At 44.7% G+C, this 26,448-nt stretch overlaps 1 protein-coding gene across 1 annotated transcript; it reads right to left on the bottom strand.

Moving 5' to 3' along the window:
* LOC139392239 (ETS domain-containing transcription factor ERF-like) lies at window positions 1-25,866 on the bottom strand. The gene is made up of 5 exons (XM_071140079.1): window positions 25,297-25,866; window positions 5,846-6,080; window positions 3,867-3,979; window positions 1,974-2,860; window positions 1-1,864 (listed from the first exon to the last, which is right to left on the bottom strand). The coding sequence occupies exons 1-5, from the start codon at window positions 25,316-25,318 to the stop codon at window positions 1,313-1,315; spliced, it is 1,809 nt and encodes a 602-aa protein (XP_070996180.1). The 5' UTR covers window positions 25,319-25,866; the 3' UTR covers window positions 1-1,312.
* Window positions 25,867-26,448: the final 582 nt, after the last annotated feature.

The following is a 26,448-nucleotide window of genomic DNA, read 5'->3' as shown; positions in this document are numbered from 1 at the left end:
TTTCTTGGTATAAAAAAAGGCAAAGTGGCAGTCAATGTATAAGGTCTGTGCCCACACCAACAAATTTCAGTACGGTATGCTTGAGGCTTCTATAGTGTGTGTGTGTGTACATTATTTGGCCAGGGTAATTCATGTATAGTCAGTCGCCTGTCAGCTTAAAAAAAAGCACAATCTCAATTTGTCTTGTTTGTTCAAAAAAAATGAGCTGCGTATTTGTAAAATACAGAAAATAAAAAGGAATTAAAAAAGTTTAAAATGTCACTAAAAGGCTTTGCAGGAGCTCACCTAGGTACTCGCATTCATTTCACGGTATACTTTTTTGGGGAGTGAGAAAAAATATATATATTCGTTTCAGTTCAAGAACATTGTATATACAGAGGTACTTCTAACCCTCCGTGCGTCTTCCCAAATACTGTGCTTTTTTCAGGCGCTCTCTATGTGAGATAGAAGCAGCTCAAACCAGGGGAACGGAGGAGACCTCTAAGATACTCTTTCAACACCATTCCAAGCGGACAAATTACCAATCTCCTCGTTTCACTCTCCTTATAAGATTGTGCAAAAGTCATGTAGGGTCCCCACATTAATGGCCCCTAACATGTAGGGCCCCAACTTGAAGGGTTTTTGCTGCTCCCCTTTTTGGACCCTGCCCAGTACACGAGCTGTCCATTAAGGCTTGGATGCACGCCATTTTGTTTTTTGTCCCTACGTTCAAGTCGGTGGGGGACGATGGTCAAAGAGAGAGCGCTGACTCAGACACAAATTCAGTCCTAAGTCTCTAAGTCAGTCCCTGTGATTAGACATATATGGACAGGGAAGTCTCTTCGTTATGACTCCTGAGCTCCCTTCCCAGTCAAAGGTGATGGAATAGTTGACAAGAGTTGGTACGAGGCCCCTCGCTTTCCTTTGCTTTGTAAACCATTGTACGTGAAGACAGGCACTTCTGTAATCTCTTTTCCCATCTGTGTTGATGCATCTCTGAAAGGCAAAGGAGCTATGGGTGTTACTGGGAGATGTTGAGGCGAGATGGGAGGCACCTAAAGGCAGTGTACAGGTCTAAGGGATAGGCCCAGGGGGTCTTTCGTTTAGAGGGGGTGTCAGTATTAATTTGTGTCTATGACCATCCCTTAGTGTCACAGCATGCTGAGCTGTTTGTTAATGTTCTGGGTTTAATGTGTTGCAAATGGGAGTAAAAAGGCTTTTTGCCCAGGCACTTGTTTTCTATGTGCATGCTTGGTTATATGAGTGAATGTGTATGTAGGTACGGGCATGTGATTGTGTGTATGCGTGTCCACGGTTTGTGCGTATCCCTGCCTCAGCAAGCTCCATGGCTCTCCAGAGACAGCTGGGCTGTGGCTCTCTGCAACTCGGAGTTGGCCCTGCGCTGGGCCGGAGGGGGAGGAGCGCGCAGACTCAGGGACAGGCTTCTCCTTGGCCCCTCCCCATTCGCTGGCTCCACCTGTTTCTCTGCCCGCACTTTCTTGTCCTCGGCCTCGTCGCGCTCGCCATCGGCCTCTATCTTCTGGTCCTCGCTCCAGCGGCGTTTGAAGCGCAGCTTCAGGGGGATGCAGAGGGTGCCGCCAGGGCTGATGGGAGGGCCTTGGCCCGGCTCGCGCTTCAGGGCCAACAGGGAGGGGGTTAGAGGGCCCATGGGAGGGGCGGCGGGGGTCTTGAACACGTCCTCGTCCAGGTCGTCCTCAACGATGGCGCCCAGGTTGCTGTTGGTGATGGCCGTAGGGGCGGTTCCGTTGGTGGGATGAGGGGGGGTGAAGACGTCTCCCTCGTCATCATCAAGCAGCTCGTCCTCCTCGCTGATGTCGGTCACCTCCACCTCCTCATCGGACTCAACGTCGGAGACGGGCTCCACCTAGACAATAAGAGACAACAGATGAGTCATTGTTGAGAACATCTCTTTTTACATTAACAAACTGGTGGTTAGTCAGGCTAATCTTGATTCTGGTTAGGGATTGGCTCACCTTGATTTTTGGGCCCACTGAGGAGGAGGAGTTAGAGAGTAGCCCTGAGGCAGCGTAGGAGGAGCCTAAGCTAGAGGAGGAGCCCCCGGTAGAGGAGGTGGAGCCGTCCTTCTGTTTACGCCCCAGCGGAGGCGGCTGCAGCTTGAACTTGAAGGGCGAGGGGTGCTGCTCCTCCCCTTGGTGGTGGTGCAACGAATGGGAGTGGGTCATGGGCGGGGCATGGTGGTGGGCTGTCATGGGCTTGTCAGGGGCGGCAGAGGGCCTGTGGGGCTGGGGGACCACGATGTTGGGGTAGTGGAAGAAGGCTCTGGGGCTGAGGTGGTAGTTGTAGACACTCTGGTGGTGGGCCTGCAGGTAGCGCTTCATGTCGTCCGGGTTAAAGGAGAAGTGGGAGCCCAGCATGGGGCTGAGGGAGGGGGACGGGGTGTAGGGCAGGTGGGAGCCAGGGGTCATGGAAAGGGCCGGAGACAGGGTGGGGCCCAGGAGGCCCCCAGGGCCCGGCAGGGGGGACACAGGGAAAGAGGACATGGGGTCACCGTGGACCCTGTGGCCGGGCGGGGGGCGGCCTAGCCCACCAGGGCCTCCGTAGGCGCGAAACAGCGAGTCGTGGGAGAGGCGGGGGTGGAGGAGGCCGCGGAATGCCCGTTCAGGACCCGTGCCGCCACGATCTTCACCCCCCACAGCTTCCTCCAGCTCAGAGTTGGTGGAGGTGCCGTCGCTGCAGTCGGAGACAGAGCCGCGGCCCAGGCGGCGGGCCACGCTGCTGAACATGCCCGGGCTGCGCAGGTCCTCACTGGGGGAGAGCACATCGGACGGGGTGGAGGGGGGAAAGCGGAAGTGGCTGCCCCCAGTCGGCACGGGAGGGGCGCTCTGGGGGACTCCCCTACCTGGAGAGAGACGACGACTGAGTTAGAGAGGGTAGGAATGAAACCGAGGTAATCAGAGAGTAAAATAAGAGAAAGAGAGACGAGGGAAAACAGTAGAGGGAAAACAAGTGAGAGGCACTAGGTGACAGAAGGATGAGTGACTGAAAGTGAAACCAAGTAAGAAGAAGCAAGGTGAGTGAGAGGAAAAGTCACTGTATACCGAGACCGAGAAACACACGGCTCACACTGGCCACGTGTTACGTTCCACTTTCCGATGCTTCCATGCCAAATCGTGGCACACAATAAATTCTTGGCATCCTCGCCCGTGCCAAAATTAAATATTGGAAAGTTGTTATTTTTTGCCATCACAAACATGGATCAGGTTGCTCCATTTCCCTAAAACCGCTGAGTGAGTTAACGTCGGAGAGGCATGGGGGTGTGTGTGTGTGTGACCGTTATATCAAAACACATGTCAAAACCCCGGAACCACATCACATATGGAGTATAATAAAAACACCACGCAGCGGTTATGCCACATGGTATCAGGATTCAAGTGTGCCGTAGTTACATTGTGGTGGTTGTGATTACCGCTGGAGGGGATTTCAGGGAAAACACTTGGTATGAAGCGGATAAACACAGATGCAATCCTCGCTGCACTACATAAACCCGATGGGGATGGATTCGTGTTTTAGCATTTAGCCCGCGCCATTACCAGTCCGCCGGTGTAGCGGTTTCCATTACAAAATGCCGCTACTATGGGTTAAGCTCTCAGGTCTGTATTAGCGTAGTCTTTGAAACATTTGTAATTGGACAGATGCATACAAATGAAATACAAAAATCTCTGTAAATAACACGAGGACTTTATGGAAATGCTTTCAGAAGAGTGAAGACTTCCAAACGACGGACGCGCACAACGTGTTCAGCTATACTGTGCTCCAACTGCTAACAATGTTGATGTCTCGGATCACTCTGTGCCAGTGATAGTCGCTGGTGGATTTTTTAACCAGACTAGAGACAGAGTACTGACCAGAGCCCATGTCGATGAAGGGGTAGTTGACCAGCACCAGCTTGTTGAAGTTGAACTTGTAGGTGAACCTCTTCCCTTTGGTCTTGTGGAGGATTCTCTTGTTGTAGTAATATCTGTGGGGGGGGGGGAGATTAAATACATTCAATGACATACTTTCCGGCACTACCAAGTGCAATACACAGAAAACCCCCAAAAAACGTGCAGTATCCATCACTGTGTAGTTGTTTATCTAAGGGTCTCATTATGTGCCGTAACCAACCATGCCTCAATATGAAACGTAATGAGTAGACAGTGTAGTATAGTACGCCTCTCTTGCAAGATGCGTTTTACCTCAATGAGACAAACATTTACAAACGACGGTTAAATAAACACACTGGGAAACTGATTCAGGTCTTGAAGAACTCCTGTTGCACTGAGTGGGAGGAAGTCCTCAGAGACTGAGTGCACTACAGTGGCTGCTGAACCAAAAGGCAGCTAGTTCTAGCCTTTTCATTGCCGATCCTCTCACTCAGTGTCCGCACTGACTCGATGAATGAAGGGCCTCTTCCCGATTGCTGCGACTCCAAAATTATGACTAGAGTGGGCTCCCACCTACACACTTGCTAAAATGGCAGTGATAGTGGAGGGCTGCCGGGTGCTTGCTTTGATATAGACGATGTGAAGTGGAGACGGGAGGTTTGGACTGGAACATAATGTTCACAGGCGCAGAAAGAGAGGACTCGAACACATGGGGGGGGGGGGGGGGGGGGGGGGGGGGCAACACAAGCACACACTGTGTGATACGGTGAGTGACTACTGGAGTTGACACACAGAGAGAGAGAGCTAGGCGAAACATGCGGGGACACACAAGCTCACACATGGGGGGGGGGGGGGGGTGGCAACACAAGCACACACTGTGTGATACGGTGAGTGACTACTGGAGTTGACACACAGAGAGAGAGAGAGAGAGAGAGCTAGGCGAAACATGCGGGGACACACAAGCTCACACATGGGCTGCGGTGCTTTGAAGAACATTTGAACTCACTTCAAACAAAGCACAAAGGGCTAACGTTACTACTGCCTGAATGCCACAGCTTTAAAAGCACCACATTTTGAACACCAACGGAGCTCGTCGTCCCCGAATCAAAGCCTGAACCCTAATGAGGAAAGAACATTGCAGTCTTTCAATTACTTCAGAATGGGAAAACTACTTTCATTGAAGAGTTTTACCACGGAACAATAGTACCAGAGGTTAGGGTCCGCCCGGTCGAGGAGACTAGTTTACTATAGAAACAAACCCACAAGGCGCAGATGGGATGGAGGAGGACTGGCAGAGAAAGCAGCAGTGACGAGTCATTGGTAGGATGAGCACTAGCTGACCCACACCAACCTACGACTTGAAGGTGATGCTGACAAGCTGGTATGTTGTCCAGCGCTGGCTGCTAAGTGTGTGTGTGTGTGTGTGTGTGTGTGATAGCCAGAGATGTGTGCAATTAAGTGAGGGAGTGAGTACAGACAGAGGACTAAATAAAAGCTCTCCTCTTCCCACGTGCTCTGCAGGTGTGTGGGTTTATAAAAAGTCAAACGCTATCTAAATGAGCGGTCACATTAAAACGAGGGACCTTGACGTACGTCGGAGATCAACAAGTCGCGATGAGCCGCGCTCCCGCTTGCTCCTGCGCTCTCCTCCCCCTCTCGTTGAAAGAGTAACGAGGATGGAGCCACTCCAGAGCTCTCATTATTCCGTCCCAACTTAAATCAGCTAAAAGCGGTCTTCAAATGGAGAGATAGTAGTTGAGTTGGGTGTGTTAGAGCAGAGGCAGAAGTTTAAGCACACTGCAGCCCTGAATACAGATTTCCCCCACTCCTGGTCTAAGAACAAAATACCATTTCTCACACTGAAATAAAAACTTATTTTGCAAGAGAGATTTGTTCACTTCCTTCCATCCTACAATACCCAGAACCCCTACGTCGTAGTGACAGTTGTTCCAGTTTCTTACCGAAGCGCCCTGCTCAGCTTGTCGTAGTTCATCTGAGGTTTGCACTTGCGGGCGCCCCACAGTCGGGCCACCTCTTCGGGGTCCTTGATGACAAACTCTCCGTAGTCGCCCTGCCAGGCGATGACTTCATGGTACTCCTCCTTCCGCAGCAGCTCCAGGATGAAGCACCACAGCTGGATCTGTCGCGAGCCGGGGCTCGACTCGGGCTTGTAGGCCCAGTCGGGGAAGGCGAACCCTGTTGACGGGGAGAAGGAGAGAAAGGGTTAGATGGAGGCGTAGTGCTCATATGCTGGGGGTGGTGGAACATGGGGCTGAGAAAAGCAGAGGCAACAGGGAAAAGGCGGGTAGTGGAGAGTTGACAAAGGATGGAAGAATGGGTCAAAAAAACAAACAATTTTAATTGTGTGTTTGATTCCCATGTGGCGGGTCACAAGAAGATTACTGACTAAGTCACTTTGGATAAAAAGGGTCTTACAGAGCTGTGCTGGGATCAGTGTATAAAAGCAAAGGAGTGTTGGTTTTTGGGGTGAACTTGTTTTGAGTTTGAAATCAAAGCTGTACAGGGATTGGGCCTGGCGCTTTCATATCAGTTTCATGTTCGTCGTATATCAGCCTCGAGTACGAAGACAAAATAAAAGATAGAACGAGCATTAGACACAGAACATGTGAGAGCAGTGAGAGTGAATGTGTGTTTTAGCGAGGTAGGTTGTCCTTAAAGACTCAACACCACTTCAACGCAAGGCCAGGCAGACTAGCAGAGACATAACCCCACACACACACACACACACACCCCTCCTTAGGACTAAATGTGCTCTAGCAACCAGGCCGAGAAAATCTCTCATAGAAACATATGGGCACAATACAACACATAAAACACCAGAGATATTTATGGTTGTCATAGGAAAACATTAGGACATATCTAAAACACTAGCGTAAACACTTAAAAAAAAACACACAAGAACACAGTCCGCAATGCAGACATTGTCCCATTCAACCACCTGTTGGGCCAAAGTCCACATGTCACTATTCATCTTCATTCCAGTTCAAATGCTGCTGCACCAGAATGACTGTGATGCCCATTGTCACTAAACCTCTTTGTAAGCCGACACGTTGAAATCATGAAGGTAGATCCCATTTTGTAAGTCACCCAGTTAAAGGCCTATGTCACGTGACTCATTCCGAGCAATAGGATAGGCTAAACCACTGAACTACTTCAATTGTCTCGTCTGAAATGACTAAACAATGAATGGTTCTGATGGCCATCCGATGCTTCACAGCCCATAAAGCATACGCATATCATTCCCACATCGTAGACGATAGGGCCCAGATCAATGGCGCCACTTCAGCATCTGTACCACTTGGGCAGATGCTGGGAAGCTGGTGCCAACGCACATGTAAAGTCCAGCAGGAACAGAGAACATGAAAGCAAGTGAGCAAATTGAACAAACACACACATGTACAGAAAAGGTAAAAGTGGGAGCAGAGTGCTCACACACACGAATAGCAGCAATGCCCACTGAGCGTGCGTCAGTGCTGACTCATGGCCTGTTCTTGTTTGTCATTCAGCTTTCACATGGAGTACGCCTTTCCCCTCCGCGCTGCCATCCCTTTCTTTTCTTCGCTCCCTCTGACACCATCGCCTAGCAACAGGGTATTTTAGCTCTATAAATAAACACACGGAACAAAAAAAAATGTAATTCAATTAAAAGGTTCCTTTTTTTTTCAGAAAGTAGGGGGGGCGAGGTAAGCGAGAAATTGGGCGAGAGGGGCCAGGGAAGAGGCGTCAAAAGGATAAAAAGAGAACATCTTGTCATCTGTGGATTCACTGATGAAAGTTCACTGTTCCGCTGTCCATTAGACATCCACCGGTGTCCGTCACATACAACAAATCTCCAACACTCACAAGGCTGCTCCTATCTAGACAGAGGAGTGCAAAAACAAACGCACAGCTATTACAAGCCTGTTTTCTGCTCTGTTGCGCTAACTACAAGTGGTCCTGGTGGGACTGCTGCTGGTCCTGCGGGTGACAGTAACTATGATAGGAATAACACAGATAAACACGCTCATAGCGCAGCACCATAATAACACACGCGTGTGGTGTGCTGATACCTGGGACGAGAGTCAGGTCGTTGGCCATAATGACCCCACGAACATCAAGCGTGTGAGGTCAGTAAAGAAGGCACAGTTGTCCAACCATTCTCCCTGGGTCTTTAAGGGAAAGAACGGGAGGAGTAGTGACAGAAAGTGTATTTTTAGGACAACCACCAGAGAGCCTATTATTCGAGGAACCTGAATTTCCCTTCCAGCAGAACACACAGGATCTTCACACGAGAACCATTTTCATACAAGGCTTTCAGCTACTTTTATTAAAAAAATGGCCCTATGATGTCATGTGTTTATAATAGTAGCTTTAATAACAGGTGTGCATTGTATGCCAACTGCTCTGAGACCAGGGGCCCTGTCTCTTTCTCACCCTGTTCCCGCCATCAATTCCCCCTTTACCCTCCCTTCCTCTTATTCTTTCCTGGCTCTATATTTAACTTCAGGAAAAAGGTTGGCTGGCCTCCGTTTGCTAGTGATGGCTGTCCGGCCACAGAGATGGGTAGTTGAGGGCACGGGGGCGAATGGACTTGTTCTCCATGTGAGTAGAGCGTAGTCACTGGACTACACTCCATTGACTTTCAACAGGGACATGCCATGGTGCACTGTTATTGCGAGAGGGTGAACACTGTCAAAAAAACAAGAAAGCAAGCACAAGCTGCTTGATGCTAAAAAAGTGGATGCTAACATTGACTCATGCTCGCATAAGGGCTAATAGTTCCCGATCCTAAAGACATGGTCATCAACACCAACTCGTGATTTTATTTAACTAGGCAAGTCAGTTAAGAACAAATTCTTATTTACAATGATGGCCTGCCCCCTGGCTTAATAAAAACAGGAATGAGACAGAAGGTAAATTAACATGTAGGAGAGGGGGGGGGGGGGGGGGTATAAGGAGATGAGAAGAGTAAAGAAACTCTTGATATACGATCGTCATCTTCACGTCAACAATCGTCAATGTCGAAGCCGCAGAGATGAAAGCGAGTTAGAATGCAATGGTGGTCGGACCGTTGTGGGGCCGGACTGCGACGGTGTAATGGATCCCGAGGTGCGCCGGAGCCAACTGTGCCCAGACAGAAACCAGACGCGTCTCGGGGAGTTCCGTGCAGTGCAAGCTGTGATTAAAATCAGCCCTAGATGGTTAGACAGAGTGCGTGTTTGCGTCAATTTTCCTGCTATGTGAGGACTGTCGAGTATGAGTGCAGGTCTCGCCTCGTGCGGGGAGGACTCGGAGCCAGTGTTTATGAGCACGCCTGTGCAGGCTCTGCTCAGTCTCCACCCTCAGCAATAGATCCCTGGGACAGACGTCCTAAATACTAGTCTTGGAGACCTGAGGTTAGGAAATGGAGTTGTGTTGATCTCCATAATAACTTGATTTGTGCGTATATTATTAGCAACTAAAACAGCACTCATAATTCACTACAAAAGTATTTGGTAAACCTCAACCAATTTGAAGATTTGAGTAGGAATTGTTTGACCAGGCTTGACCCTTAACACTAGAACCGCTAAAACACTCATTTGGACTGCTCACGAATAAATAAAAAAGTTTTTTAAAGTTTAACTGCCATTTTTAAAGTCATGCCCCACTCTGTCCTTGACTTTTCCTAAAAGTGTATATGACACACCATTGTTGTTAGAATCTTAATATCACAAACATAATTGAAGGTAACCAGTTTTAGGAGGGAATGTCATTTTGTGAATGGTTTTCCCTTTGTCCCTCCTTTACCCAACAGTAGGGCCTGCTCCTCTCCTCCCGACAGTTGAAGGTCTAAAACCTGAGCTACACCGAAAATTATTTCACAACAGATTAAATAAATGAAGTATGATGAATGAGAAAGGAGGAGAATGGGTGAGTTGATGAGCGAGGGGAAGCGAACGACACATAATTATGTAAATCACCAAATTGTGAATGAACAGGGCAGGCCATTCTATTGAATCAGTCTACCTCAAAATGGTATGCACCCGTTATCAGTCCACCGAATCTAAGCCGTTTTAAATCGGTCTACTCGGAGTACACAGTGAGAGCGTGAGTAATGTACAAATGGCAAGAAGACCAAGACGAATGGATGCAACATGCTGCGTTAGGGTTGCTACAAAATCTCAATGTAAACACTCAGATGGTAGGAAAGAAATGAATCATGACACCTGATGCCTTCTTATTCTCAGCCTGAACCGACACCGAGGCCCAAGCTCCAAAAAATAAAAAATAAATAAATAAATAAATGCCAGAACGGTACACGTGCCCGCACCACCACCAAATGAAAACAGAGAGACAGGAGAGAGGAAGGGACGGCACTGTTTGGATAGAACCCGCCGGTGACAATGCTTTGGCCCAATTGACAGCACAACATGTAATTGAGAGGGTAGGCGCTACATCTTAAGGGAAAAAAAACAAACATCCGTAAAGCGCTCACCAGCTTTTGTTGTTTATGTGATAACTGCCAACTGATGCCATTGTGTGAAGATGCTCCAATTGGCTGAAAAACATTGAAAAGTTCACTGTTGTGATAGACACATTCATCAGAAATGCCAGTATTGCTTTTGTGCGGATTTTCACGATTTACCGAGCACACTTGGCGCTTATCATGATGTTTAGGCTACTGAGGTCATCATTTGACCAGGCGTCTTGGAGGTATGGGGCCTTTTTTTGTTATCGTAAATAAAAAAAATAGTTACCGCGTTCCAACACATATGCTTTCAGTTTCATAGTTGTAACAAAGGCATTCCAAGAATAAAATGGATTGAACACTGGGGGTGTCACCCGATGCCGAGCAGTTCTAGGTGTTGTGGGAATGGTAGAATAGCAACAAACAACAAAAAAAAAAGAACACTTATGCACACGCTTAATCTAAGCCTCATCATCCCAACGACGTTAAGACTGCTGTGAACCATGTGACTTCGTCGAGAGGAGAGCCAGTGACCTGGAGGTCCTGGAAGCGATCAGAGGGGACATGGAGGATTGTCGGCTGGGTAAGCCTGGCTCAGTGCAGGCTTTTTCCTCTATGCTCTGGGCTTGTACTAAGAGGGTCATTTGCAAGACCAAATCAGGTCCGGCCCAAGTGAGAGGACGACCGTGTATTTATTGTCTAAATCCCCACTACCCCAGAGAATCAAATCAAATGTTATTTGTTACATGCGCCGAACACAACAGGTGTAGTAGACCTTACCGTGAAATGCTTACTTACAAACCCCTTAACTCTTTTTTTCTTCTTAAAACTGCATTGTTGGTTGAGAAAATATTTTCTAAAACTAAAGTTTAAAAAAAATATATATTTTTAAGTAACAATAAAGAGGCTATATACAGGGGGTACCGGTATCGAGTCAATGTGCAGTGGTACAGGTTAGTCAAGGTAATATGTACATGTCAGTAGGGGTAAAGTGACTATGTATAGATAAACAGTGAGTAGCAACAGAGTAAAAAAAAGGGGCAAATAGTCCAGGTGGCCATTTGATGAATTGTTCAGCAGTCTTATGGCTTGGAGGTAGAAGCTGTTCAGGAGCCATTTGATGAATTGTTCAGCAGTCTTATGGCTTGGAGGTAGAAGCTGTTCAGGAGCCATTTGATGAATTGTTCAGCAGTCTTATGGCTTAGAGGTAGAAGCTGTTCAGGAGCCATTTGATGAATTGTTCAGCAGTCTTATGGCTTGGAGGTAGAAGCTGTTCAGGAGCCATTTGGACATAGACTTGGTGCTCCGGTACAGCCTGACTAGGGTGGCTGGAGTCTGACACTTTTAGGGCCTTAACCTGACACGGCCAGTTATCAAGGTCCTGGATGGGCGGAAGCTTGGCCCCAGTGATGTACTGGGCCATACGCACTACCCTTTGTAGCGCCTTGCGGTCAGATGCCGAGCAATTGCCATACCAGGCGGTGATGCAACCAGTCAGAATGCTCTCGATGATGCAGCTGTAGAACTGTTTGAGGATCTGAGGACCTATAACAAATCTTTTCAGTCTCATGAGGGGGAATAGGCATTGTCGTGCCCTCTTCACGACTGTCTTGGTGTGTTTGGACTGTGATAGTTTGTTGGCGATGTGGACACCAAGGAAGCTCTTGACCTGCTCCACTACAGCCCCATCGATGTGAATGGGGGCGTGCTCAGCCCTTCTTTTCCTGTAGTCCACAATTAGCTCCTTTGTCTTGATCATGTTATTAAGGGAGAGGTTGTTGTCCTGGCACCACACTGCCAGGTCTCTGACATCCTCCCTATAGGCAGTCTCATTGTTGTCTGTGATCAGGCCTACCACCTACCACAGACACTGTGGGGCATGCTGTTGAAAGAAGTCAGCTCTGATTGGCTTTTTCTCATAGACAAGCATCCCGGCTGTGACATGGAAATGGGCCAATCCAGAGGGCAGTGGTCTGAAGGTGGGTTCTGACTGGTCTGTCCAGACAACCTCCCAGTGGGGTGGACCCAGATTGGCCTGTTTGCACAGTTGGCCCTTTCAGTCCCCTGTGGGTGACAAAGACGGAGACAGTCGTCTGGGCCCCAGGTTATTGGTGGTGGTACAGGGGCCTGGCAATCACACCATGGGGAGAAATGCAAGTGAGTTCCATTGTCTTAACTCATGTCAGTTTGTTATATCTTACCCCCTGCTCCTCTGGTATTTGTTCTATTATTTGAGACACACCATCTCCTGGCTGTGCTCAGATTCTTATTCTGTATCATTCCGCCAAGGAGGGAGATTCATGATATGGTGCACTAAAGTCGGCTTCTGAACTCAGGGGCATCCAGGCAGCACAGATTAGAGGTATGGCCTGTGCTCTGTTGGAGACAGACTGGGCTTTGGCCTCTGTAGACCACAGCAGTGTCTGGCTTCTTCTAAGCCAAATCGGTCTGTTCAAATCCTCAGACAGCGCACGCTACAAAACTTCACTCGGTGAGGTATGAAATCTCACGTCTGTGAGTTCGCAAAAACACCAAGACTTGCCGGATGATGGGAGAGATTCTGGGAAAGTAAGAGCAAACAGAGCAGGAGAAAGGTGACATGGAAGAGAAGGCCAAGAGCTAACATGGACACTGAGACATTCAGAAAGTCAGTGAGAGAAAGATCAGTAGACCAAGACAGTAGTAGGCCAAGACAGAGCAGGATATCCAGGAAACGTTAAGGGTAAATAAAGTAGACCAGGTGGGCTACAGGCAGTGGACCAGGGGGGCTACAGGCAGTGGACCAGGGGGGCTACAGGCAGTGGACCAGGGGACTAGAAATGGGGATGGGGGAGTAAAAGTCAGAGAAACAGATAGATTGCCCAGTTTAGAACATTCTGTGTTGTGGTTAGGTCTCCAGACAGTCTTTACTTTCATTTTTGTTCAGACAGCGGCTGACGACAACTTGGTGGCTCCAGCTGTGGGATTAGCGCACAGTCTACATCAGGGCTCCCTCTCCTAACCGGCGGCTGTCGCCACAGCCCAGAATGAACCACCAAACCAAGGGAGCGAGATGAATCAGTCAGGGCTGACGCTGCCAATTCCTTCACTGACGGCTAATGAATCTTTCATTTTCCATCTTTCCATAGAGACCAAAGGTCTTCATAGTCATAAGTAATAGTAGTCCTGGTGGCAGTACTCTACGTGCTTCCACTCAGAGACCTCTCGTAATCAATAACTAGCTTCAAATTGACTCGATACAAATACCTCAACAGATTTGACTACATGGGAGCATTTTGCTGCAATTTCAGAGCCGTGTTCAATAGCAGGGCATCATTAATGATGTTTAAACAAATCGGTTTTAAGTAGCCTGCATACAGGCTACTGGAATGTGTACAGTCCATATTTCAGCAGAAACTAACTCGACCTCACGACTGCCCCGTCTTTAGTCAGCTGTTTGTACAGACACACACACACACATTTGTTTTATAATTTTTTTTTGATGGTTATTTATTTTGCGATGGTCTTCATCCGTATGCGCCGGTTACGCAGTTATACGGTAACTGTGCCGGCCCTAAATGTAGGCTGTGTGCGAATCAAACTTTAGGAAGGCTACATTGTTTATTTTAGTGGGACATGCAACACAGCTACGGCGGTAGGCCATCATTGTAAATAACAATTTGATCTTAACTGACTTGCCTAGCTAAATAGAAGGTTAAATATTATTATACTTGTTTTGTTTTTTTTATCTACTTGAGAGTGATTGATGATCGGCTGTATGCAAAAACACTACCCCTGAAGGTGACAATTTGAATCATCTCAGTGTTCACATTTTCCTCATTCGGTTTAATCTAAGCCCTTCTGCATTAACGCGGGATCCTTCACCGAGACTACATTTTGTGCATAAAAATAGAGGGAGCCAATGTGGCGTCGCCACAAAGATGGCAACCAGCATCAGCACTAGCGTGAGAATTGAGAAAGAGTGTGCTGCATTTGTCTGTGTGTGTGTGGGCAATACAACACATTCAGCCATTTAACTGCTATGTGGGGGGTCCGGCCCGGTAATAAACCGCCATGTGAGTGTGTGTGTGTGTGTGTGTTCAGCAGAGCACAATACAAAACGCAGAGTAAATCTTCACTCCCCCTCTATATATAGTAAGTAGAGGCGGTCTGATAGAAGTAACATAATTGATCTTAAAATAAAAAAAAGGGGGCGGGGGGTGGCCTTGGTGACATTCTGGGGGTTCTCACTCGTCAGGTAAAAGAACAAATGTTCTGCTGAATTAACTCCGAGCTGTGGTCTCTGGCTGTAAAGCTTACCAACTGGAGAGGAGACGGGGAGAAAACAAACATACCGAGGGAGTTTTAAACCTCCCCTGATAAGATGGAACCATTTGAAGACTAACGGGAACAAGGCTAAGATTCCCTTCTGTTCTGTAGCAGCCCGTAAAATGACCACCCCTTCTGCTTTCTCCTTCCTCACACCTTACACGCTTTGATCTTGCTTCTGGTGAAGAATCGGGTGCAAGCTGTCAAGTTTGTGCGAAGTAGCGTGAGAAAGGATGGAGTCCACACTGCTGTGTTCTCACCAGTCCAGCCTTCACACAGGCTTGTGTTCAAGGAAACGTGCTACAGAATCTACACCACTAACACAAACATTAGTTTGAAGTAAAACACACAACCACACACATGTGGAAAAGCCAAAGCCACAAGGATCCAGAGAGAGTTCTGACAGACACAGGCGAGACAAAACCTCAGGGTTCCCACCAAATCCAGGGCGTGAGCAGACAAAAAAATAAAAACCATGGTGCTCCCCTACATCCACAAGCCACAGGACAGAGCAACCAGCACTATTGACAGCTTGGGGGACAAAGATTGCCATGGGTGAATGATGTGATGGTGTTAATTGTGTCCAAATGCAGTCCTTTGACATTAAAACAAATAGTGTACTAGAAAAGGTGTTCTGTTAACTTATTTTATCAGTATTTTCACACCCGGATGAAATGCATGCCCAAATCCAACTGCCTGCTACTCATCCCCAGAAGATAAGATATGCATAGTATTAGTAGATTTGGATAGAAAACACTCGGAAGTTTCTAAAAAACTGTTTGAATCATGTCTGAGTACAACAGAACTTATTTAGCAAGCGAAACCGAGGACAAACCATTCCGATTCTTTTTTGTTTGAGGTCACTCTTTTCAAATGGATTTTCACTGGGGATCCAGATTTCTAAGGGACCTTCTTGCAGTTCCTATCGCTTCCACTGGATGTCAACAGTCTTTAGAAATTGGTTGAGGTTATTCCTTTGTGTAATGAAGAAGTACGGCCATCTTGAAAGAGCGCCATCTTGAACAAGGGTCACTTGAAGTGTACTGTTAGATAGAGGCACGTGACCAGAAAGCATGCTTCAGTTTGTTTTCTTCCTGTATTGAACACAGATCATCACGTCTTCAATTTTATCGATTATTTACATTTAAAAAAATAACTCAAAACTTTGTTTTGGCAAAGTTTACAGGTAACTTTTGAGATATTTTGTAGTCACATTGAGCAAGTTGGAACCGGTGTTTTTCTGGATCAAATGCGCCAAATAAATTGACCTTTTGGATATATATATAGACAGAATTAATCGAACAAAAGGACCATTTGTGATGTTTATGGGACATATTGGAGTGCCAACAGAAGAAGCTTGTCAAAGGTAAGGCATGATTTATATTTTTATTCTACGTTTTGTGTCGCGCCTGCAGGGTTGAAATATGGTTTCTCTTTGTTTTGATTTTTATAGTAATTTATTTGAATTTGGTGCTCTGCATTTTCCCTGGCTTTTGGCCAGGTGGGTCACTAGCGTCCCACATATCACAGAGAGGTGTAAAGTATACCATTTGGTGGTTTAACTGATACATGTCAGAAATGTTAGTCCCTTTGACACAGTGATTAACATCTGATTATGTGAAGCCCAAGGGCATTGGATGGGAACATTCCAGCTCAGAAGGGAATATTAGCACACCTATGCTAAATATTAAATTCTGTATCTTAGACGAGGGTTTTGGTAATGATTTTGAAAACCATACATAAAATCAGTCCTTAAAGTGTGTGGTATAGTACTTCAAAGTTCATCTTTCTCTGATTATGCCTGTTTCATTTAGGTTAGACTTAAACCTTTAACATTTTTAGTTAAAGACCAAAGGACTAGATTTGAAAGCAAAAAATATATATATTTAAAATAAAGTCTGTTCAGATTTCCAATGGGGGAGAAAAGCCCACCATATAAGCCTAAGTATTCATGACATTCTAAAAAGAAATGCTCCCTCTCCCAGAGTAAAATGTACGCAAGTTGACTTAAAATTGATGGGTCACATCAAGCTCGGAGTTTGTGAATTTGTGTAGAAGGCGGAACCTCAAACACCTGACAGGATATACAGATCGAGAAGCCCTGACATGTTATCTGCTCAGCGGCCCGACTATTATTTGGTTCCACTTGGGCTACCCTGGCGTTTCATCTACACTGCAGGAGCCCTTTCAACCACGGAGCCGGGAGGGGGAGCAACCCTACTGTAGTAGTACACATACTCTACTGTAGTCAGTCAGTGGGTAATGGACTATGGTGTGTGCGTTTAACCTGCATTACCTGGGCTTGGTGTGTGTGGGCTATAACCAAAGCACAGTTCCAGGCAACAACAAAAAAATCTTCCTACGCGTCGTCATCACGGGTCAGAATACGGAGTTCACTTGAGATGGTGCAGGTTGCCAATCAGACACTTGAAGTCTGACGACAGTCATAACCTGTTTATTAGGGGTTTTCCACAACCTTCATCTATTACTTGGCCAGCTAGGCCTGGCCTAGCCAACATATTGGGGATATGCTATTAGCCTAGGCCTAATTCAATCCACTATGCTTACTAATTTGCTTTCCTGACAGTCATGTTTAAAAATGCAGACAGGAACCATGTTGAATATTCCCACTGACAAACATGAGCACCCTGTGCAGGCTAATTGCTCATGTATGGGTCCTTTCACTTCGCACACAGGAGAATACAACAAAAAGTGCCCGGCTACAGCTGTGATGTCTTACATGGCGGGTTGACATAATGAGTAACACAAGTGGGAAATTGGAGCTAGCGGGCCAGACTCCACTCGCGTCCTACCAGGATGGGAGCAGTGTGACCCATTTAACTGGACTCCCAGTGCAGTTGACAAGGCACCTTTGCGCTGTTTCACCTGGGCCAGTCAGCCAGGAGCACGCAATGTTCCGAATTAAACAGACTTCAGTCTATGTGGATTCGGGAACCATGTAGACCTATATGACATTATGTAATCTACAACATAAATATGTGCCTGAATACAGTCGCCTGTTGAGATAAAAAAAAATATATATATATTTATCACACTAACAATATTTCCTGGAATGTTGGCATAAGTCTACGTTACAATATTAACACAGAGTAGCATAAAGTGACTCCCATATGGCATAATGACTAGAAAAATATATTGTTCGACCAAGAGTCTGTTCTTTAAACCAATTGATTGGTAGAAATGTTAAAACGTGTATTTTTCCATATATAGACACATCCTATGTGTTTAAATCAAATCAACTATATGCACTGAGCTTGTCTGATGCTTTAAGCGAACTGTTTGATGAAATAATTAAAAAGACAAATGACTAGAGGGAGTCTGACCACAATTGATTTGATTGTGCTGGGCCTGGCTCAGACTTGCCAATTATTTATTTTTTTAAACAAGCACCCGTTGTCTCCCTCTCCTCCCTGCTGCAGCGACCACCACAGAACATGTGTGTATCGTACTGTCTGTGTTGCTGAAGCTGCAACATAATTACAGCCATTTCCGACTGAAAAGTTGTAAGGAAAAACATTTGTTTAGGAATAACATTCCCTATTCCCTCAACCCTTGCTCTCGTTATGTGACACATGTATGCACATGACCAATAGGGCCGGACCTATGGCATATCATAATTACATTAATAAACAGGTAACCGTAAACACTAACACATGACAGCAAATTGGATGGAGAGGATGTAACAAACTCGAAAACGGGGGAATGTTTACTGGTTGCTCAGGAGATAAAGGATACATGGAATAAATGTGACTAGTTGTGGAAAATATGGAGATGAAGAAAGAGAAGGTAGGTAAGGAGCAAGCAGCTGCATGGATATTATGTGTACCAAACAGGTGCCGTTAGAGTACAATACTTTTCCCGGCTGTTTGGAACAAAGTAAACAACTCTAAATAAATAAGCTTATAAGAGTGTGGTAATGTTTTTTTAATTTTTATAAAGCATTTATTACAGCAAAGAGTAAAAACAGTTGCATTTATTCATGTATGCAATTTCCAAAAACGAAATGGTTTATATGTTGTTGACGCAAATTATTCAAATGGTCACTTTATCTTATTTTAAAACTAAAATGCTTGGATTACATTTCAAATCGTGAATGACTCCTATGCTGTATGATGACATTAACAAATAAATGATTGATTAATACAGTAGCCTACATGCGTATTGAAATATGCACCCTAGTAAGTTCCGGTATTAAACAGAATTTACTCATAAGCCTACAGCTTAATGGTGGTTATACAAGGATACTATACCTACTAATGATAACGACATGACTTATTATGATAACGATGACCATAATAATAACAATAACGAGATCAAGGAAAAAGGAGGGTTATCATCATCATCATCATTAAAAATGTAAGTTCTGACAATTTGGAACAGCGCAAATACTAAATAAATTATAAATAATACCAGAGAGGCTGGTCTAATGAAAATAAAATGTTTTTAAAAAATAAAGTGGTAAGCCTTTATTACAGCATAGCATAGATTAAAAAGGGAAATGGGGATACCTGGTCAGTTATACAACCGAATGCATTCAACTGAAATGTGTATTCTGCATTTAACCCAACCACAGAGGGCTGCCTTAAATCGACATCCACGTCTTTGGCGCCGCGGAACAGTGGGTTAACTGCCTTGCTCAGGGGCAGAACGACAGATTTTTTTTACCTTGTCAGCTCTGGGACTGGTTCCAGCAACTTTTTCAGTTACATGTTGTGGTTGCCTGAGGCTTGGTGCTCATGGAATCAGTAGGCTACTAAACAAACACTCAAACAGAAGCAGAATCTGTATTATTGATGTAGATATGATTTATAAAGCCAGGCACATTTAAAAAGTTAGGTTATTGATTATAGGCCTAATTAAGTTGGGAGTTTCTTCTCTCCTAATTTTTCTTAGACAATAATGTCCAGGGCTGTTTTCTCATCCGACCCCGCTGTTGCCTCTGCCGCGTTGTTCTCAATACTAATATGCTGGCTAACTGTTCTAATATGCACATAGCAACATGGTCTAGGAAGAACTTCAGAACTCCAGACATCGACCATTATCCAACACCAGAGAAGGCGCATTTGTTATAAAATCATCTTATTTGTTGCACAATTGTTCTTACAGAATATAACCATATACAATTTCCATAGCAAATGTCTTCTTCGACTGGATGGACTGTGCCACGGCCTCCACAATGGATTAGTCCAAACAGACAGGCACGAACCAGACAGGCGTCTTGTACACCAGGATTCTTTTTTTTTGCTGCTGCTCAGCTAAAGGACTCTTGGTCAACCGACAGCCTATCGACCAGTCGACTAAATGGGGTCAGCCCTAATAATGACCCAGTTTTTAGACAGCGGAGTTGGGACACAGATGTGGGAGAACAGTGGCTGAGCCTACAAGGTGGATTCCCGAAATGTGACGCATTCAGGAACAATTTGAACCAATGAGTGGATTGCAGATGAGTGCACGCCATGAAACTACTTAGGAACATTAAATCTGCCTTGGGGGATGTACAACTGCTCCTCCTGCAATCTTTCTTTTCAGAGGTAGTAAGAGATACCTGGAATCCTGCACAATAGAGGAACCTGGGTGGGGTGCTGACTGAAGGCCCAAGGCAAGAATAACATTTGGTGTATGAAAACAAAATCCACATTTTACCTCACCCTTTAGTTTCCCAGTTCCCACATCCCATTAGTCACCTTTTCCAAATTTTGTGGTGTTACAATGTGGGATTAAAATTAATTAAAGTAATTTTCTGTCAATGATCTACACAAAATACTCTGTAAAAGGTGGAAGAGAAATTCTAACATTTGTAAAAAAAAATATATATATATTTTTTTTTTTAAAACACTAGCCAATATGATTAGATATGTTTTCAACACCCTGAGTCAATACATGTTAGAGTCACCTTTGGCGGCGATTACAGCTGCAAGTCTTTCTGGGTTATTTTTTTTATCCTGAAAAACTCCTGAATGATTACATGCATACCCGTAACATGATGCAGCCACAAGTACGTGTGGTATTGGATTTGCCCGAAGCATAACATCCTATATTCAGGATAAAAAGTGAATTGCTTTGCCACATTTTTTTTGCAGTATTACATTAGTGCCTTGTTGCAAACAGGATGCATGTTTTGGAATATTTTTATTCTGTGCAGGCTTCCTTTTCACTCCGTCAATTATGTTGTGGGGTAACTACAATGTTGATGCATCCTCAGTTCTCCTATCACTGCCATTAAACTCTAACCGTTTTAAAGTCACCTCATGGTGAAATCCCGGAGCGGTTTCCTTGCTCTCCGGCAACTGAGTTAGGAAGGACGCCTGTATCTTTGTAGTGACTGTGTGTATTAATACACCATCCTAAGAGTCATTTATAACTTCACCATGCTCAAAGGGATATTCAATGTCTGCTTTTAAAAATGTTGACCCATCTACCAATAGGTTCCTTTCTTTGCGAGGCATTGGAAATTCTCCAGTCTTCGCGGTTGAATCAGTGTTTGAAATTCCCTGCTCAACTGAGGGACCTTACAGATAATTGTATGTGTGGGATGCAGAGATGAGGTAGTCATTCAAAAATCATGTTAAACACTATTATTGCACACAGAGTGAATCCATGCAATGTATGTGAGTTGTTACGCAAATGTTTTGTCCTGAACTTATTTAGGCTTTCCATAACAAAAGGGGTTGAACACTTAGTGACTCAAGACATTTCAGCTTTAATTAATTTGGAAAAACATAGACAGAACAAAAATATAAAAATGCTAAATGTTAGTCCCATGTTTCTGAAATAAATGATCCCAGAAGTGTTCTAGACGCACAAAACTCTTCAGATTTTGCGCACAAATTTGATTACATTACATACCTGTTAGTGAGCATTTCTCCTTTGCCAAGATAATCGATCCATCTGACAGGTGTGTCATATCAAGAAGCCGATTAAAAAAGAATGATCATTACACATGTGCACCTTGTGCTGGGGACAAATGACAACTCTAAAATGTGCATGTTTTGTCACAGGACACAATGCCACAGATGTCTCAAGTTGAGGGAACATGCAATTGGCATGCTGACTGAAGGATGTCCACCAGAGCGGTTGCCAGAGAATTTAATGTTAATTTCTCTACCAACTTTGTTTTAGAGAATTTGCCCAACCAAATAATTGTTAATAAACTGTCAGAAACTCGTTATCCTTACCAGGGTCTTGGCCTAACTAAAGTTTGGTGTTGTAGCCGAGTTGGCCTTGTGTTTTAGGTTGTCTGCCGAAGGTAGCCACAAGCATGCTAGAGAAGTATGCTCTTCACAGATTAATCCTGGTTTCAACTGTGCCGGGCAGATGGCAGACAGAGTATGCTACCATGTGGGCGAGCGGTTTGCTGATGTCAACGTTATGAACAGAGTGCGTGCGCTATGGTGGCCGTAAGATTATGGTATGGGCCGGCATAAGCTACGGACAACAAACACAATTGCATTTTATCAATGGCAATTTCAATGCACTGAGATACTTTGATGAGATCCTGAGGCCCATTGTCGTGCCATTCATCCGTCGCCATCACCACATGCATGGTCCCATGTCGCAAGGATCTGTACACAATTCCTGGAAGCTGAAAATGTCTGTTCTTCAATGGCCTGCATACTCAACAGACATGTCACCCATTGAGCATGTTTGGGATGCTCTGGATCGCCGTGTACGACAGCGTGTTCCAGTTCCCGCCAGTATCCAGCAACTTCGCACTGCCATTGAAGAGGCATGGGACAACATTCCACAGGCAACAATCAACTGCCTGAAACTCTATGCGAAGGACATGTGTCTCACTGCATGAGGCAAATGGTGGTCACACCAGATACTGACTGGTTTTCTGATCCACAACCCTAGCTTTCTTTTCTTTTTTTAAAGGTAACTGTGATCAACAGATGCATATCTGCATTCCCAGTCATGTGAAATCCATAGATTAGGGCCTAATTTATTTATTTCAATTGACTGATTGCCTCATGTGAACTGTAAAATCTTAAACTGTTGCATGTTATTTTTGTTCGGTGTAATTACACTTTAACATTACGGGGTATTGTGTGTAGGCCAGTGGCAAAAAAAATCTCAATTGAATCCTTTAAATTCAGGTAGTAACAACAAAATGTGGAAAAAGTCAAGTGGTGTGAAAATACTTTAGCAAGGCACTGTATAGGTTGGTAAAAATAGCACCATGCTCTGAAATACAGTGAGTAAACTAAACTTTAGAAACACCTCCGTAATATTGCGTTGATACTCAGTGATACTCAGTGTAGTGTAATATATATATATATTTTTTTATTTAACTAGGCAAGTCAGTTAAGAACAAATTCTTATTTACAATGACGACCTAGGAACAGTGCCTTGTTCAGGGGCAGAAAGACAGATTTTTACCTTATCAGCACGGGGATTCGATCTAGCAACTTTGCGGTTACTGGCCCAACGCTCTAACCACTAGTCTACCTGCCACCCCTTTGCCGTGTGACATGATGCATGACACACCTATTTAGGGCGGCAGGGTAGCCTAGTGGTTAGAGCGTTGGATTAGTAACGGAAGGTTGCAAGTTCAAACCCCCGAGCCGACAAGGTACAAATCTGTCGTTCTGCCCCTGAACAGGCAGTTAACCCACTGTTCATAGGCCGTTATTGAAAATAAGAATTTGTTCTTAACTGACTTGTCTGGTTAAATAAAGGTAAAATAAAATAAATAAAACATTTAAATTAAACTAGAGAAGGACTTGATCTTACGAACTAGACCTACTCAGGGAGGCAGAAGGGTGTGATTGCGGCCCGCAATTCAGGGTGTTCCTGCATATATACTTCTATTGGCCCATTTGTAAACCACAAACAAAGGGCATAGGTCATTTGCAAATGACTGGGACTACAGTAGCTACTTTGCTATGGATTCAACAATTAATAAGAATAATACAAATACGTTCAATTGACGAGTGTTTTTTGGCTGGCAACATTTTTGATTAGCCAAAATATTCCCTAATGTAGGGCACACTCACAATAAATATTGGACCAATGACAATGGTATTGTACAGGCATGTCCCCCATGAAACATGTAACGTTGGCATTCAATAACTTAGCTACTCTAGCTAGCTAGTTAATGGAACTTCCAAAAGTTGTGCCTGAGTTAAAAGGGCAATTCACCTTTCAACCTTGTTCATTATATCCAGCACCATAACAAATTGCAAAAATCACTGAAGTTGGAGACTTATATCTCCCTCACTAACTTTAAGCATCAGCTGTCAGAGCAGCTTACCGATCACTACGCAGCCCATCTAACCAACTACCTACCTCATCCCCATATTTGTTTTTCTGCTCTTTTGCACACCAGTATTTCTACTTGCACATCCTCATCTGCACATCTATCACTCCAGTGTTAATTGCTAAATTGTAATTACTTCACCACTATGGCCTATTTATGTCCTTACCTCCTCACTTCATTTGCACACAGTGTATACAGATTTTTCTATTGTGTTATTGACTGTACGCTTGTTTATCCCATGTGTAACTCGCACTGCTTTATCTTGGCCAGGTCGCAATTGTAAATGAGACCTTGTTCTCAACTGGCCTACCTGGTTAAATAAAGGTGAAAAAATACATATAATAATAATAATAATAAATAACAGCGGCGGTCGTTGACGTTTAAGATGAGGGAGGACAACATCTGAAAATTGCGTGTTTATATGATCTGTGGTTAAAAATATCATATAAAGGTCCTAAAAAAGGCTTCTCTGACGTCACAGGGTAGAATGAAAAATGGTTTAAATCTTTGATTTTCAAAATCTGAAAAATGGCTATCTGGGTCAAGTCATTGGGAAACTCAGTGTTTGTAATGTTTTAAATTGAAACGTAGGAAAGTTCACACATATGGTTTTGTGCTGATGATAATGAAAATGGGGCTGAAAAGCAGTGGCTAAATGTCAAATGCGTGTCCTACAATGCCCAACTAACATCCCTGGTTGCTAATTAGCTAATGGAGAAAAACAAAACAGTTTGTCTATTTTCTTAGTCATCAACAGGTCAGTAGTGCCCGTTTGATAGCTAACGTTACCTTGCTTAACATGGGCTAATGTTACTTGCCAGGAATGTCCATTTTGGGCGAATTGGCTAGTTAGCTAGTCAAGTGTGGAAGTTTGAAAGTTGGTTAGCTAACTGCCTCGACTAATAATAGCCATGTAAACTTCGCTATCAGAGACACCGATATAGTGAACTGTTCGCTAACAAATACACAGTGGTGTGAGCAACGGATTTTCCGTAATTACTTCACAAACTTTCCCTGGCAAGTTAGCTAGCTAGCTCTGCTTGGACTCGAGTGGGAAATTGCGGCAATTCTATTCTAACGTTAGTTAGCTAACTAGCCTAGTGCTATAGCTTGTATGGATTTTCAACGTCTCATTACATAAAGTTATCACCGAGTTATTAGTACGATAACCATGGGTCATTTATCACACAATGGTAGATCATTACAAGTGCATCATTTGCCTTTACCAAATGTATCCAGGTGAGGTTGTGTTGTTACGTGAAACAATAACAAGTGCCAGTCGAGCGCCATAAAGTATCAAGCACTTTCCAGTGGACAACAGGGTCAGACAGTTCCATTCGGACAATAGTTGGTCCGCGAACATTATCGTAACTTACCCGTATCCCCCGGGGTTTTCATGGTGACTCTGGTCAATTCAGACAGTTTCCCGTTTGGTTTCTAGCTCGCTTGGTATCCGACACCCAGACTTCGTTGTTCTTCTTGATATGTTGCAAAATTCCTCGTTAGCTTTAAAACTTTTCCGTTTCTAAGCTTAGCCTAAATCCCTCTGTTCTCAAGCGCTCTAAACCCCTGGCCCCTACTGTTCCCTAGTTACTTTTGAGCTCCAAGTTGTATTTTTTTGTGTTCTTTTTCACAAATCGTTGAGACGAATGGTGTTCTAGCTTTGTATAAATCCAATCGTGAGCTCTGAATGGCGTTTAACTTTTATGTCCGTCGTGCCGATAGCGGGGGAATGCCTTGTAACACTCGGTTCTAATTATTTAGCTCATCAGTTTAACCGCGTTTACAATGTTGCATGGTCGAATCTTCCACATCATCATTCCAGCAGTCAAAACAACGCAAGAAAAAATCTCAATCTGAATAGTATGGAACCACGTTTTTTTTCTTTCTCTTTCTACAGACTTTTCATTTTCCACTCACTCCGTATTCTCTACCCCCCTTCCTCTCTAGGGGTGTCGTGTTTCGCTCTCCCTACCACACGGGGCCGCCCACGCGGACCTGGGAAGGAGCTACGCCTACTTGCCATCCGCCTGGTTGGCGTCACTACACGGTGCGACGTTGCTGTGGAGACCCGCCGCCGGTAAATTGGTGTATCCTGTTTTGCCGCGAGTATGTAACCGCGTCAAATCATAATCAGTGATTATTTTATAGTCTTCCCACTTACTGGTCAAGCAAACATATGGTTTCAAAGTGGTGCACCTGTAAAGCAGGATAGCATCAGAAACCACCAAATCGAAGTAAGCATCAACAAACTCAACATGTTTTTATTAACCCTGCATCTGTGTCTCTCTGGGCCATGGCTCCGGTGGACTTGCTATCAAGTGGGGCCATTTTTCAGCTTTCATTTAAACAACAATGGCTAACTGTGAACTTTAGCACCTTCTCACAAAGCAACTGTTTTGAATATGCAGAGATTGTTTCAACTGTTCTGCCTGCGGCTATGGAATCCTGACCTGTTCACCGGACGTGCTACCTGTCCCAGACCTGCTGTTTTCAACTCTCTAGAGACAGCAGGAGTGATAGAGATA

Source organism: Oncorhynchus clarkii, chromosome 32, assembly GCF_045791955.1.
Source record: "Oncorhynchus clarkii lewisi isolate Uvic-CL-2024 chromosome 32, UVic_Ocla_1.0, whole genome shotgun sequence".
Taxonomy (NCBI): Eukaryota; Metazoa; Chordata; class Actinopteri; order Salmoniformes; family Salmonidae; genus Oncorhynchus; species Oncorhynchus clarkii.
Note: the sequence above shows the minus strand (reverse complement) of the source record. Positions and strands in the feature narration are given on the sequence as shown.

Bases quoted from the DNA above. Each gene is read 5' to 3' on its own strand.
- LOC139392239 (XM_071140079.1), bottom strand. From the start codon at position 25,318: ATGAAAACCCCGGGGGATACGG. The intron at 6,081-25,296 runs GTAAGTTACGAT...CCCCGTCAACAG, and splicing joins GAAAACCCCGGGGGATACGG to GGTTCGCCTTCCCCGACTGG. The intron at 3,980-5,845 runs GTAAGAAACTGG...CCCCCCCCACAG, and splicing joins AAGCTGAGCAGGGCGCTTCG to ATATTACTACAACAAGAGAA.